The following is a 15,233-nucleotide window of genomic DNA, read 5'->3' on the forward strand; positions in this document are numbered from 1 at the left end:
GTATATACAAAAGGTTAATATGGAATAATACCAGGGCTAAAGAATTAATGTGGCTTTTTTGGTGAAGTGAGGTCTGGGGAGGTTAAGAGAGGTTAGAAGAGGAAGTAGATAATTCCAAGAAGACAAATTATCTTTTTATCAGCTGCTTTTATTTAATGTAAACAGTATCATTTGCTATCACATCATTTACTCAGCATGAACTCTTTGGTTTCATATAAATATCTGATTATTTCTCCATAAGAACATCTTTTGGTAGAAGGCACTATAAAATAAACAAACCTTTATTTGCTTACCTTAGTGCCTGAAATGCAGTAGGTATTCAAAAACTGTTAGATATACTAATACTAGCTGACATTTACTGAGTCCTTACTTACAGTGCCAGAAACTGTGCAAAAAGTGTTTGACATACTGTTAATATCCCAATTTACATGCGAGGAATTTGAAGATCCCATTATGCATTTCTATAGCAGAGGCTCAAAATGATAATGAATTGACAGAAGTGGAGACTGTCATGTAAAATTTTTCAGTTATTTGTGCAGGAACCCCCCCCAACCCCAGCTGATTGAAAGGCAGGATTGGAAGATAAAAAAAAACCCCACCTCTTGATTTTCTGTTTTTTATACATGTATTCATAAAGTTCATTAGCATTTTTGCAAATCCCTGTAGGAGACATCTAACCTGACAAGAGTCACAATTATGGGTCATATATCTAACCTATTTTCTAAGAAAAGCAGATATTTCATCTTTCCTTTTATTCTTTTATTTCCTTCCTTTCATTTTCCCCACTTCATTTTTATCGCTTAAGTCGTTCACATTTATTCATTTATTGCTTCATTCCTTCCTTTCTTCCTTCATTCAAACAAGGCCAGGTGCTTAATTTTAAAATCTCATTCAAAATGGTGCCACGTCACCCGCTGGGGCCAAGAACCGGGAGGTGCTGTCATCTTCCTCCCTGCCAGCGTGGATCTCCGCGGAGCCCCGCCCTCTTCTCCTCACCTGCTCCCCAGGAACCGCGGCGAGGTCGTCGTCACACTCCGGCCTCCGGCACCCTCCCCCACGGCCTCCGCCCCTGCCCCCCTCTCCCAGGGGCCGCCCCGCCCCTCCCCTCCCCTCCCCTCCCCTCCCCTCCTGGATCCCAGCTAGCTGAGCGCATTTATTTGCATATTTCTACCTTTGTTCCCCGCCGGCGGCCAATCAGGGCGCGGGGCGAGACGCGGAGGGGGTGCTGGGCGGGGCTTGGGCGCAGGCTCCCAATGCTGCGGCCGCAGGTTCCAGAGCGCGTTGGAGCCGCCGTGGGCGCGCAGCGCAGTGCAGCCCCAGCCCAAGCCTTGGGCTCCACACCCGTAGCCCGGCTGCGGCCTCGCCTTAGCTAGGCCCTGAAGGCAAGGACAAAGAGGCTGCCGGGAGGCTCCGCCGGAGCCAGATTTTACCTGCAGTTGGAACCACAGGCTTCAAGATGGTTTGCGGCGGCTTCGCGTGTTCCAAGAACTGCCTGTGCGCGCTTAACCTACTCTATACAGTGAGTATCCAGAGCCCGTTTCTCTTCGCCTCGGGGCTTTGCACCTGCTCGGGTACTCCGTGGCCACTTCATCCGGCACCCTCTTCCCGTCTTCCCACGCTCTGCTGCGCGCCCCCGGCCTCGCCATCGGTCTCCGCCGGCGACCAGGAGCCGGCGACTGTCGCAGTCTCTTCCTTTCATTGTGAAGCCGCTGTCTTTCTGGCTCGGTGGCCGCGCGTCCCTGCCCCATTGCTCTACCCCGCCCCCTCATCCACTGCCTTGTTTTTCAGTCATTTGACCAGACCTCTCCACTTTACCATCCTCATTATCCCTTCCTCAGCTTGCTCTTGGCTCCAAAACCCCTCTGGGGCGAATTTGGAGGCGAGAGAGCAGCCTCGGATTTGAGGACAGTTTTGCAAAAATAGCGTGATCAGAAACTGACAAGGCGGCTTATGGATGGTGTACGTCGTGTTCAGCTCTACGTGTGCCTGTGATTTTCATTGAGGCCACCGAGTAGGTTCACAGGATATCCGCAGCTTCCGAAGTTTGTTTCGTGCTTACTTAAAGGAATGTCTTTGGGGGAGGTTGGGGGGGGCGAAGGGGGGTAGTTCTGCTTATACCTAATGCTTTTTCCATGTGTCCCCTCGTTACCAATATCCTAACTCCATTTTAAGCGAAAGCCTCCGGTAAATAAGCGAGCCTCCACCCAAGTTGTTCTTTCCCTGCCAACCAGCTTGGGCTTTTTAGTTTTAACCCTGCCATCTGTATCTTTGTAATTTTTGAGGGGCAATTCTGGGTGAACAGGAGGATGGGAGAGGAGGTTGCCATTTATCGAGTAACTCCCACGTCCCAGATGTTACATACCCGATTTCGTTCCTTTTTCTGACAATCATCCGAGGCAAGGGGCCTTGTGTAAATTTTATACATAAGGTGATAGACCAGAAAGGGCTTTAATAAGTTTACAGAGTTGGTAGTTGGAGAGTCAGGAGTGGAAACCAGGCTGTGGGATCCAGATCTTTCTGCACGCTTCTTTACCAGCCGAGGGAAACTTAGACTTCTGTCGTCATGCCTCTATCATAATCTTGCTCCCTTCTATAAATATACCTGGCGTTTTTTTGCAGCACCCACCCTGAAAACAAACCCAGCTCCTCTTCATTAACTGAGACCTAGGCCATTTGTGTAAGCTTAGGTTACATCCTCAGAGTGGGGAGACTGCCTTGTGGTCACCAACAGGAGAGAGAGCTGGGTCATTTGACCATTACTGTTCCTGTGTATGTGAACGTGATTGCAAAGCTTTGAAAACAAGACATAAACAACCATATGTTAAACAAACATAAAAGGTGTAAAGTATGTTTTTCTGGCTAGTCTGTGTGTGTCTTAGTAGGAATTTAATCAACATGTCACTGATGATAAACTTGGGAAAAATTCTGGAACACTTGGTGATTCAGCTGCTTGTAATTGGAGGTCCATGTCAAGTTTCAGATCAGAATCCACCTTTGTATTCCCTGAAGCATGCCTATCACTTTAATTGTTTATTAAGTAAATAAATTCTGACCAGTTCTCCAGGTATTTTCTTTTATTAGCCTGAATGGCCTGCTTAGAACTTCACATTCCCCACTTTATGCTCTGACTTCTGCCCCCTCCCCCTCATGATTTAGTCACCTGTCCACCAGATATTTAACCTTATAGTATCTGCTTACACACAGTAGAATATCACTGTGTGTAATTACACACAATTAATTGATTGAGGGGGTCTATATAGATTAATGTGCCATATATATATATGCTTCTCCAAAGGCAAATTATTATTAAATCTAGTTCTCTTGCTTTCCAGATATGTCATTTCTAGCTGTATCTACTGTGGTATCAGGAGAGCAAGGAGAAAGGTAATTCTGAAGGAACATACCAAGACTTTTTGGTGTGTATGTGCTTAGTTGCTCAGTCATGTCCGACTCTTTGCGACCCCATGGACCGCAGCCTGCCAGACTCCATGGGGACTCTCTAGGCAAGAATACTGGAGTGGGTTGCTGTGCCATCCTCCAGGGGATCTTCCCAACCCAGGGATCGAACCCAGGTCTCCCACACTGCAGGTGGATTCTTTACCGACTGAGCCACGAGGGAAGCCGTAAGACTTTTGTATCTGTGCAACCTTCAAAGTGCATTGACCTTCAAAGTGTGTTCTATTGTTTTTTAATAGCTATATGGTAAAACATAATTAATTGGGAATTCACAAGACTGTACAGATGGTTAGCTTTTTAAATCTAAGGCTTTTTAGAGAAAGGATATTTCTTGAATTAATGTCTGCTGCTTATAAACTGTGAACAAGTTTAGACGAGTTTGGCAATTTAAATTGGAAACAAATGAAAGGTTAACCTTGAACCAAGTCTTAAATAGAGGCTGAAAATGTACTACTGCTATTATTCAGATTCTGTATCTTTCCTGGTCTCTCCTCATCATTTTAAGATGGGGCGTGTGAAGTGGTTGGGGACAGGGTAAAGGCTGAAGACTTGGGAGACATTTCTTTTTAAGACATAAAGAGGAGGACCCTTTGTAGGTTTCAGTTTCACCTGGATTACTGCTTCTGGAATAAACTCAAAGTTGTAGGATTAGATCTGAGATCATTTCTAAAAGTGTTGTTGAAGCCTACCTTGCATATGGAAGTGGCAAGTGGTAAAGGCCACAGCCTGCTTTGAGAGTCATCACCGTGTTTCTTGAAGTCTTTTCTTCAGGAACTTAGGACTCAATCAGCCTGTTTACTTCCCAGTGCAGTTTACATGTGCAGGTGGCCTGCTAATGGCTTTGAGACTAGAGCAGAATTGGTGATCAGTCTGAAAAGCCTGTCATTAAATTGGTTGGATGGAACAGCCTCCTAACTTGTGATGGACTTGATCACTAGCCAAAGGTGTGGTTGATTTTTGTTGTTGTTTATGGTTTGGTTGTTTCAATTAATAGAATCCCTTGTACTGAACTTCCCAGGTGGCTCCAGTGGTAAAGAATCTGCCTGCCAACGCAGGAGACACAAGAGACGCAGGTTCGATACCTGGGTCAGGACGATCCCCTGGAGAAGGGACTGGCAACCCACTCCAGTATTCTTGCCTGGGAAATCCCTTGGACAGAGGAGCCCGGCCAGCTACAGTCCACACGGTGGCAAAAGTTGGATACGACTAAGTGCATCTACACACATGCTTGTGCTGAACAATTTTACATTAATGTAGTGAATATCAAGTTTATAGATACAAGAAGAAAGGCAGAAGCTATGGTTTCTTCATGTACCTTCATGATGTCATACGAGTGACTTGGTCTAGAACTTTCTACATTTGAAGAAGCAATGTTTCTTCACTCACCAGATACTTATTGAGTGTCTACTGTATGCAGGGCATTGTTCTCAGTCTGGGAATACAGCAGTGAGCCAAATGGCTTTGAAATAAGCATGCCTTATGAAGCCCCTTTTTCATTCACTATCTTCTCTATGTATGATCTCAAGAGCTTTCTTCAGTCAATAAACATTTTCCCATTGTGTGTATTCTGCTGAGAACTGTAGGAAATAATAAACACACATAAAGGCAAATACCTACTCAGTGAAGACAAGATCTAGTTAGGATTTATGAGGTGGGAAAATGAATGCTATGTAAAGGAAGGACTGACTTTAGGAGCCATAAAATTTGGGACTAACGGAGATCCTTATGGATAGAGAAAGTATGATTGAATTGGGGAAGTGTGGAGATAGCTCAGGTCTTTTTGATACTGTTCAGGATATAGATACAAGTGAATATTGCTTCAGGAAAATGGTCTATTTTATTTTTAATAGTTTATTTTAAAATAATTTTGATTGAAAATATTTTGATAAAAAAGTGAAAAATAGCTTTTAAAAATTATTCCTAGTTTTTTGATGGGGAATTTTAGGACGTATGAGGTAAGTGTTATCTTAAAATATGTAACATTTTGAAGATTTGTATCTCCTGTTTCTCAAGCAGAGAAGAAAAGACTTCTAGGAATTGGACTGCTGGTTATAATGTGTGTGTGTTTGTGTGTGTGTGTATATGAATAGTTTTAATTAAGAATATAAGAACAGAAAATAACTTGTAGTCTTTAAATGAGAAGGGTCATTTCAGAATTTTCAGTTTTGTTTCTTATTCTATGTTCTCCTAAAATCTTTCTAAGTTTGTTTCTATTGATATTTTTTGCAATGTTTTTTTTTTCCCAATACGTTGGGTTGCTTTGGGGAAAAAAACCTCTGTGCAGTCAAAAATTATACCTTTTTACATCCATTCTAAGACATATGTTTATTTGCATTTTAAGAGTCTCTGAAATTGAAGTTGTCTTGAAATAGGTAAAACATAGCAGATAAAATACATATATTTGGACAGTCTATGGAGAGAAGAACTAGATTCAGGAAGAGAACCTAAGTTTGAATTCCAACTTTACAGGTTGCTTAGAATTTAACTTCAGGCAAATGTCTCCATGCGTTTCAGTTTTTTCATTTATAGACTGGTGGATGATATTTTTCATTTTTCCCTCAAAGAGTTTTTAGGATAAAAGGAGAGGATGTGGATAAATGCTTTGGATGCACTATAGGAAAAAAAAAAGTTGTTACAGCTTCGTATAAAAAGTTGAATTATTTTAAATTTCAGAATTACAAATCTATATGTTATAATGAAAAGGTTTTCAAGCTTTGGGGGTTTCTAACACTTATCAGCAGACTCTACAGAGACAAGAGTTCCTACCCTCAAAATAGTAATACTAATCCTTCAGTTGTAAGAAAAAAAAAAATGGCTGGGATATGGTGAGTATAAACATGGAATGACTTACCTGTACATTATTTTGAGTCCTATTCTGGTCATTGGAGGGCTAGAAAAGTATAATTTTTTTCACTCTGTGCTCTAAAATAAATGAAAAAACACTAGTACTTCATCCAAAGAAAAAAAATCTACTTATTGTAATTGCCTTCAAATTATTGTATTTGCTATTTTTCAAAATTCTCATTATTTTTCAAATTATTCTTATTTAATATTTTAACATGTAGTTAGGTTTATGTTATTTCTTGGCACTTGTTCAAACTACTGAGTGAATTTAAAATATGTAAGTGGTTGCTGAATATTTACTTGGATTTTGAATTTAAAATGATTCACTGTTTACAGAACCTGGAATTTTCACATGATGCTGTTGAGCTGGCATTTATAATTGGCCTTTGTGCCAAATATGTCTGTGAAATTTCCCAACTTTTGATTTTAAAATAGAGTGACCAAAAAGTGCCATTTATGTCCTTTCTCACTTGAAATGAGGTTATTTTCTTTCACTAAGTTTAACAAGGTAATTAAGAGGCTTTTACAAAGAAAGAAAATTTATTTAGGGAATAGTTGTATTTCAGCCTACTTTTGAAAAGTGAGTTTTGAACATCTCAGTGGTTTAATTATCATACAGTTTTGGTAGTTTAAAAGTGGGCCATCATCACCTCAAACACATTTGAATTGCTGGTGAAGACAGGCTAGGGTTAGTTTGCCTCCTTCATATCCTGTTTCATCTGACTTGATCCTCCATATTTTCTTGTCACTGAACAATGAATAATCCAAACCTACTTGTGATAATGGATGAAAACTCTTAGAGAATAAACCCAAATTCCTTAGCATGTTGTTCAACATCTTTCACCGTGTGCGTCTCTTCATCTATTTCAGCCACAGGTTTTCCCAGACATTTCGTCCTTTGTTGCCTGTCATTGCTGATCCTCTGCTATTGACCTAGCATACCTTGCTCTGTCTTTGTAACGTTACCCAAAGCCTCCTGTTTCTTTAGTCTGAAGGAGCGTTTCCTTAAATTTTCACTTGGGAGTTATAACACTTGAGTGCTACCCCAGACTAATTCAGTCAGGATTCAGAGCAAGGGAGGAGGCGTGCCATTTTTTTTGGTTAGAAAACCCTGTTTTAAAGCTTTCTAGCTAATTCTAAATTACAGTGAGGGCTGAGAGTTAGTACTGTAAGATTTTATTTTACTTTGTCCTTTCTGTTGAACCACACTAATGCTTCATACTGTAGATAATTTGTGTTTGTTTTTTTCCCACCTGTAGTTGGCAGAGAACATAGCATTCTCTATATTGCATCCTTCAGTTCCTGACATTGTTTTCTTTTAACAGAGATCTTATACTCTAAATAACTTCTTGAATTGAATTTGCAGAACTGGCTGCTCCCTTTTCACCAGAGGTAAAACATACCTAATGAAAACTTGCATAAACATGGCAATTTGATCAAAATCAAATCTAGAAGACAAGCAAATATTTTAAGACAAGAAAATTAGCATTGGGTTAAAAAGAATAAATATGAATTACTTTTATCAGTCTACTGTAGAATCTGTTTCTTGAAATACTATTTTCTTCTTCTCCCATTGTTCGTCAAAATCTATATGTCTGAGGTTTTTCCTGTCACCTATCCCTTGAACAAATCAACTTCCTGTAAAATTATGTTATAGTCATAGTTGTCTAGGGCTCATTATATTATTAGTCTAATACAGTACATTATTAATCTAGTATAAATGTATTATTAGATAAAGCCAAATAATTTTTCTTTTATTTATTTCAATAATATTAATAGAGCATTGGCAACAGTGAGCAAAACAAACCAAAGTGTCCTACCTTCATGGATCTCACATTTGAAGGGGAAGATAGATGATAAGCAAGGAAGTAAATGTTATACATCATCAAAGTCAAAGTGTTAGTTGCTCAGTCGTGTCTGACTCTTTGCAAACCCATGGACTGTAGCCCACCAGGCTCCTCTGTCCATGGGATTCCCCAGGCAAGAATGCTGGAGTGGGTTGCCATGCTCTCCTCCAGGGAATCTTCCTGACCCAGGGATCAAACCCTCATCTCTTATGTCTCCTGCATTGGCAGTGGGTTCTTTACCACTAGCGCCACCTGGGAAAAGAAGGTAAAAAAAACAAAACAGGTGCTATGGAGAAAAATAGAGTAAGAAGGATGAAGCAGGGATTGGGGGGGAGTGTGGTGGGTAGTGGAGGGTGAAGGCATATTTTTGTATATGGTCGTCAGAATTAGCCTTCTCTGGAAGACACCAGTGGAACAGAAACTTGAAGGAGATGAACAGACATCTGGAAAAAGTTGGTTGAAGGAATGACTTTGAAAAGATCCTGAAGGAATATTTCTCATTTATGCAAGGGACAGAGTGAGCAAGGAGTGGGTGGAGTGGTTAAAGTTGAGTCAGAGAGTTTCTGGACCCAGATTGAAGGATTTGAGCTTTTACACCAAGAGAAATGGGGAGCCATTGGTGGCTTCGGGCCTGGTTTTCATTTAAAAGTTTGTCTGGCTCCTTAATCAAGAACAGATTATAGATGACAAATGTGGAGACCGTGAGATCACATGTGAGGCTATTGCAGTAATTTAAGCAAAGATGACAGAGGTTTGGACCAATAAGATAGGAATGGAAGTAAGAGAGAGAGTCAGATTTTGAAGATGGTGCCAATATAATTTCCTGATGGATGAGCTTGGGGTGAGAGAGAGGCCAGTCAAGCAACTGGCTGGCTGAATCTGCTGTTAACAGGAATGGGGAGACTGCAATTGGACAGGCTTTGGAAGGCAAGTAAGGGGTTCAGTATTGGATATGGTGCCAATCAGATACTCAGGTAGAGGTGTCAGATAGCAGGTAGACTAATAATCATGGAGTTCCCGGGAGAGGAATAGCTGGAGGTTTATACTCAGCAAGTCATCATTGTAGAGAGTGGTATTTAGCATTGCTTCTGGATGAAATCAACCAGTTAGGGAGGCGAGGTAGAGAAGGGTAGTGATCCATGAATTGAACCAAGGACTGTGTTACAGTAACAGTTTTGGGAGATGAGCAGCCAGCAAAGGAGCCTGAGAAGGAATGGTTGGTCATGTAGGAGGAAAACCTGGTAGAGGCCGGTGTCTTAGAAGCCAAGTGCACATTGTTTTAAAGAGGCAGAGTTAAGTATCTGTGTCAGATGCTGCTCAGATATGATTCTTAAGTTGATCAATGAAGAAGTCATTGAAAAAAGCAATTGCCCTTTTATTTTGTCATGTAAGACTGTATGCCCCTCAACAATAAGGGTGATGTCCCAATCACTTCTGCCTTCCTGAATGCACAGCTTCGCATTGGCATATGGTTGGCATCTAGTATATTGAATGGAGGAGTCAGTGCAGGGCTCTTTTGCCCATAACTCTACTTCTTGTCTCCCTGAACCATTCTGAAGAAGGAGGATGTAGGATGTGGTGGAAACTTTGTTGGTGGCTGTGAGAGCTACTTTAAACTAGTTATCCTCAGAAGATGGCAAGTCAGGATCCCTTACTTTTGAGTCTCTTTATATAATTTCTTCCCAATAGATAACATATATGCTATCCGTTTTGTGCCTTGTAAGTGTAAAGCAGTCTGCTTGGCACCAAGGAGAACATAAGAAAAACGTGACAAAAGGCATGTCAGCCTTCGTTGTGTCATTTGAGGAATGAAAATGAAAAGAAGAATTGAGGTCTTGGCTTCAGCACTAAATGCCTGGATATTGCAAAATACTTAATATTTAGCTAAGTATTTTGCAATACCCAGACTATTTATAGAATTTTCAAATCGGTGTCCAGATGTTTGGCATCAGAGAAATACATGCTCAGTCATCACAAAATTGTTCTTCAATTGTCCAGGTTAGGCAGAAGTTCAGAGGGAGAGTTCAGTGTCAAGTGTAATTCCTCATTCTGACTGTTGGAGCATGGAGAGGGAGGGTTCTGGGGCCTTAGTTTTCATGTACCTGTGGATGCCATGTTACATTTTGGTGGTGTAAGTTTCTTACCCTCCACTATCATCAGGACCTCTCTCTTGCTCTAGTGCTGACAGAACATTTTTGAATAATTTAACTACAAAGTTGCATCCAGTTTTTTCAAAGGTCCTACATTCCTCTTTCATCCTCAGAGTAATTCACTTACCCTGACAGAATTTGGATGCTCAAAAAAATGTAAGGGGTCTAGAAACGATTCAGGTCTCTCTTTGCATCTTGTTTCTACAGTGTGGTGGATATTTGATGAAAGAATAAAACTCTTTTATAGATTATATAGAGATAGAATAATCTGGAAGATCATTAAGCTGGATTTCTTCCTCCCAACTGTTGATTAGATTTGGCAATAAGCATCTCTAACACATAATAAGCGAGATCATGAGCTCTTTAGGACAGCAGGATATTTTGAGTACCTCTTCTGTACCAGGCGCTTAGCCAGGTGCTAGGAGTATCAGGTCACCATGTGCTATGCCTGTATGGCACTCAAAGTGGAGAGGACTCATTAGAAGAATACAAAATATGGCTGGAGGTAGGGAGTAGTGGCTAATGAATTACCTCTAGACATCGGAGGAGCCTGGTAGGCTACAGTCCATGGGGTCGCTAAGAGTCGGACACGACTGAGCGACTTCACTTTCACTTTTCCCTTTCATGCACTGGAGAGGGAAATGGCAACCCACTCCAGTGTTCTTGCCTGGAGAATCCCAGGGACGGCGGAGCCTGGTGGGCTGCCGTCTATGGGGTCGCACAGAGTCGGACACGACTGAAGCGACTTAGCAGCAGCAGCAGCAGCAGCAGCAGCAGACATCCAGACCCTTCACACCCTTGTATTTGTCAGTCTGGGTGTGTGTGCTCAGTCTCTTCAGTCGTGTCTGACTCTTTGTGACCCCATGGACTGTAGCCCGCCAGGCTCCTCTGTCCGTGGGATTCTCCAGGCAAGGACACTGCAGTGGGTTGCCATGTCTGACTCCAGGGGTTCTTTTCAACCCAGGAATTGAACCCTCATCTCCTGTGTCTCCTGCATTGCAGGCAGATTCTCTATCTCTGAGCCACTGAGAAAGCCCCCAGTTAGCCTGGGACTTGGACTTTATTTTGAGATTAGAAACAAAAAGTAGTTAGCATGGGAATGACCTGATCTTATTGGCTTTAAAGACCATGATATTAGGAGTAGAGTCCAGAGGCAGGTAACAGAAACCCAGCCACTCTGCTTCATATAATAATTAAGCTTTATTGGCTTCATGTAGCAAGATGTCTAGAAGTAGGTAGTCTAGAGCCAGTGTACAGTGTAAGCATGTTATCAGTGTCCCAGTCTTCCTCTGTCATCCTGCCCTCCATCCTTGGTGTGTGACTTTCTTCCTTGTCACCCAATTACATTTGCAACTTTCGCTATCAGGTTTTGTTCCATAATGAAAAAAGGATGATGCTGTAAAATGCTTTTCCTTATAAAGCTGTGTGTGTGAGAGAGAACAGTTCTATTGAGGTATTAATGGAATACAATAAGCCACATGTATTTAAGGTATAAATGAGATAAAGTTGTGACACACACGTGACCTGTCAACCCTTCATCACATTCAAGACTTTGCACATAGCCCTCCAAATTTCCTTATCCTGCTTTGTAATCCCTCTTTTCTGTTGCATAACCTTTGGTCCCAATTTACACGCAACCACTGACCTCAGCAGTAAAGTTGAGGCTGGAGTTCAGGCCTGGGGAGGGTGTGAGCAGGAGGAAGATGGCCGAGGACATTTCTCTGGCTCACTGATTCCCTTCTTGTTTGGTCCCAAGAGGAACCAGTTTCAGAGAGGTCTTTTAGGCTTAAAGGGAGTGCTCATATATTTTTTTAAAAGCCCATTGACAAAGTGAGGGATTTAGAGTTAGTTTAGGTTGGGAAGGTGATCACAGTAGGGAAGGTAGACAGTCACTGCAAGTTTGCAAGTATTAAAAAGTTATGATAAACACTTGCAAGATGAAGCTTGTATTAGGCTGAATTCTTTATAAGTTATAAATGAACTTAATGTGTTTGCAAGATACCACAAACTCCTAAAAGGATATAATTGGGGGATTCAGTGATTAGATCATCAAGTATGGCTGGATCAAGGGGCTCAAAAAAAGGTCAGAACTCTTGCTCCTTCTGTCCACTTCTCAGCCCAGCTTGCTTCTGCATAGGTTCTTTTTGAGGCCAGAACTTTCCATGTACAAGACAAGCTATTGGCAGAATATATGTTAATTGTCCTTATCTTTCTCTTTCAATATCCCTGTATTATCATATGGGACATACTAGTTAACCATGTTGGTTTATGGGCCCAATCCATGGACCAACTACTGTGAGCAGAAGGATGAGTAACCATGATTGCTACTAGCATTGGCTGGAGAGGGCCAGTGAGACGCCAGGATTAAGAGTTTTAAAAGAAATATATGTGCTGGTTGTAAAAACCCCATATGTCTGCTACAGAGATCCTTTGTCCTCTGAGCAGGAATTTGCCTGAATCTTCTTAATTCTAGAATGTTCTAGCAACTTCTGCATCATTTGAAAGGCTTACTCTAGAAGGAAATGGCAACCCACTCCAGTGTTCTTGCCTAGAGAATCCCATGGACAGAGGAGCCTAGTGGGCCATGGTCCATGGTATTGCAAGGAGTTGGACATGGCTGAGCGACTGTTGCAGTTTCAGTGGTTTAATGCCTCAACACCTACTTAAACTAGATTATAAAGAACATTATGCACGACATTTTTTTCCTTTCTTCTGAAGTGATGTTGTATGTTATCAATCCAAAAAAGTGCATAAATGCATGTTTATTAGTTTTAAGCAATTTTATTTGCTAGAATGATCTCAGAGATAAGGACTCTTTATCCTGGGTAGAATTTTTTGCTCCCCTACTCCAGGCAATGCACTGTGAACTTGTATATGAATGTCAGCATTTGTGACAAATTCTCCAGGTTGGGTAAAAGAAAAAGAAGCACAAAATTAGTAAGCCGGGATTTGGTAGTTAGCTAATAGCAAAGCTGTATGAGTGAGGACCTTACTATTGGTTTATAACTGTGCAACCAGGTCTGCTAGGGAGTAAGTTAAGGACATGCTAATCAAACCCATATCAGTCTGGCTATGAAGCAAGACCTGCAGTTTCTTATGCATTATCATATCGTCTTCGCTGTTGTATCTCAGTGTTAAAAATGACCTATATTGCTATGATGACCTGTGATATAGTCCTACCGGGATAAAAGAAATACATCAAACAGGAAGTTTGCCCCAGTTCTGCCTCTGTCACCGAGCATGTCATTTTGCTACTTGGATTATTCACCTGTAAAATGAACAGACTTGGTTAAGGTCACTGGCCAGATAACTTTGTGCCACTGATGGCCTCCTTCATCAAAATCTGTCCATGTGTGCACTAGAAGTTTTGCCACGACCTCCTTTTTTAAACATTTGCTCGGAAAGCAATGCCAGTTGTAGACACTTTTATAATCTTGCCTTGGTGTGGCCTTTGATTTTAGCTTTTGTACTCTCTTAAAAGCTTTCCTTGTATGTTCACTTTTCTTTGTTTTAAAGAGAAAACAGGAAAGGTTGGTGCTTCCTGCTCATAAGAAAACATCACTATCAACAAGTTAACAGTTCGTAATTTGTTTTTATCAGCCTTCTGTCTCCCAAAGGAAGGAAACTATTTGTCATAGGTCTAAATTTACTTTCCATTACAATCGATCTCATAAGGAAGCTGTTGTTATTATTAAACAAAAAATTCTTGCAGTTCCTTTGTCTACCAGGTTCTAGTGACAAATAGGCTTTTTAATTATACACTTAGAAGTAGTTTTATGGGAATCAATAATTTTTATATCACTCATTTGATAGACTTTTACATAATCCCATTCTCTTCAAAATTACAAGCCAACCATAACATACAATTACTACTAAGCAGAAATGAATTGCTTCCTTATTATCTTTAAAAGGCTCCTTCTTAGTGAAAGTTAAAGACACACTGGTAATCAAATCTAATTAGAAGCATATCATAACTTTTAGGTGTTATTTCTAATTTAAACAGTTAATTATGAGGACTTGAGGGATTTTTGCTGTAATGTGTTGGAAACTGCAGTTGCACACACAAGAAAACATTTTTGTTGTTCTCAATTTTTTAATTAAAAAAAACATAGTTTGGGGATTTATCAGAACATTGAGTCACTTAAATAAGTTTATGTTTGGACAGTTTCATCTTTGTAGTAATAAATGCCAGACTTGTTTTAGATTGGATAGTTATTGGATTGTTTAGATTGGATAGAGTTAAGTGCTCTTCCATGTTACAAATGAGAATGTATATTTGTGTGTGTGTGTGTGTGTGCACACGCACGTGTGTGCCTTTAGGATATGGGTACCTAAGGGAAATGATAGGTGGTATCAAGTTTCACATGTGCACCTGCCCAAGTGTGATAGACAAGTGAAGATTCAACAAAGGGCTGCCTGCTGCCTTCACTTCTGTACCACCTTCACTTGCAAGGCTTCCTTTTTCCTAAATGGCAGCGCATTGTAGGGGAGGATGTGGACAGTACCTGGAGATGCACCGATGGGAATCGATGTGAAATATTTGAGACAAATGAGACTATCTTGATATAAGTAGCTGTGTTTGGGGAATAGTGTGAATGAAGGCTGGATGAGGCAAGTTGGACCAACTTACAGAAGAAAGCAAAGCAGAAGAATTTAGTTTTAGTATTCCAATAAGAAGGGGGCTGTTACATCTTCAAGCTACTTTTAATTAGGAAATGTTTCATATGCACAGAAAATAATATGATATACTCGACTGAGCCCAACAGACTGATTTTACAAAATTAGTATTTTGCTCTGTCTCTCTCTCTCCTTTTTAAAGTCTTCTTTGAATTTGTTACAATATTGCTTCCACTTTCGATTTGGGTTTTTGGCTATAAGGCATGTGCCAACTGAGCTCCCTGACCACCAAGGATCAAACCTGTACTTGCTGCACTGG

At 40.9% G+C, this 15,233-nt stretch overlaps 1 protein-coding gene across 1 annotated transcript in view; it reads left to right on the forward strand.

Moving 5' to 3' along the window:
• Positions 1-1,273: 1,273 nt before the first annotated feature.
• The window catches only part of TSPAN13 (tetraspanin 13), a 35,169-nt gene continuing 21,209 nt past the window's right edge, over positions 1,274-15,233 (forward strand). Inside the window, exon 1 of the mRNA XM_081537663.1 lies at positions 1,274-1,519. Within this exon, the coding sequence (XP_081393789.1) occupies positions 1,457-1,519 (63 nt within the window). The 5' untranslated portion in view covers positions 1,274-1,456. The remainder of the gene's footprint in view (positions 1,520-15,233) is intronic.

The sequence above is a fragment of the Giraffa tippelskirchi genome, chromosome 10, assembly GCF_054371585.1.
Source record: "Giraffa tippelskirchi isolate mGirTip1 chromosome 10, T2T-mGirTip1v1.2.pri, whole genome shotgun sequence".
NCBI lineage: Eukaryota > Metazoa > Chordata > Mammalia > Artiodactyla > Giraffidae > Giraffa > Giraffa tippelskirchi.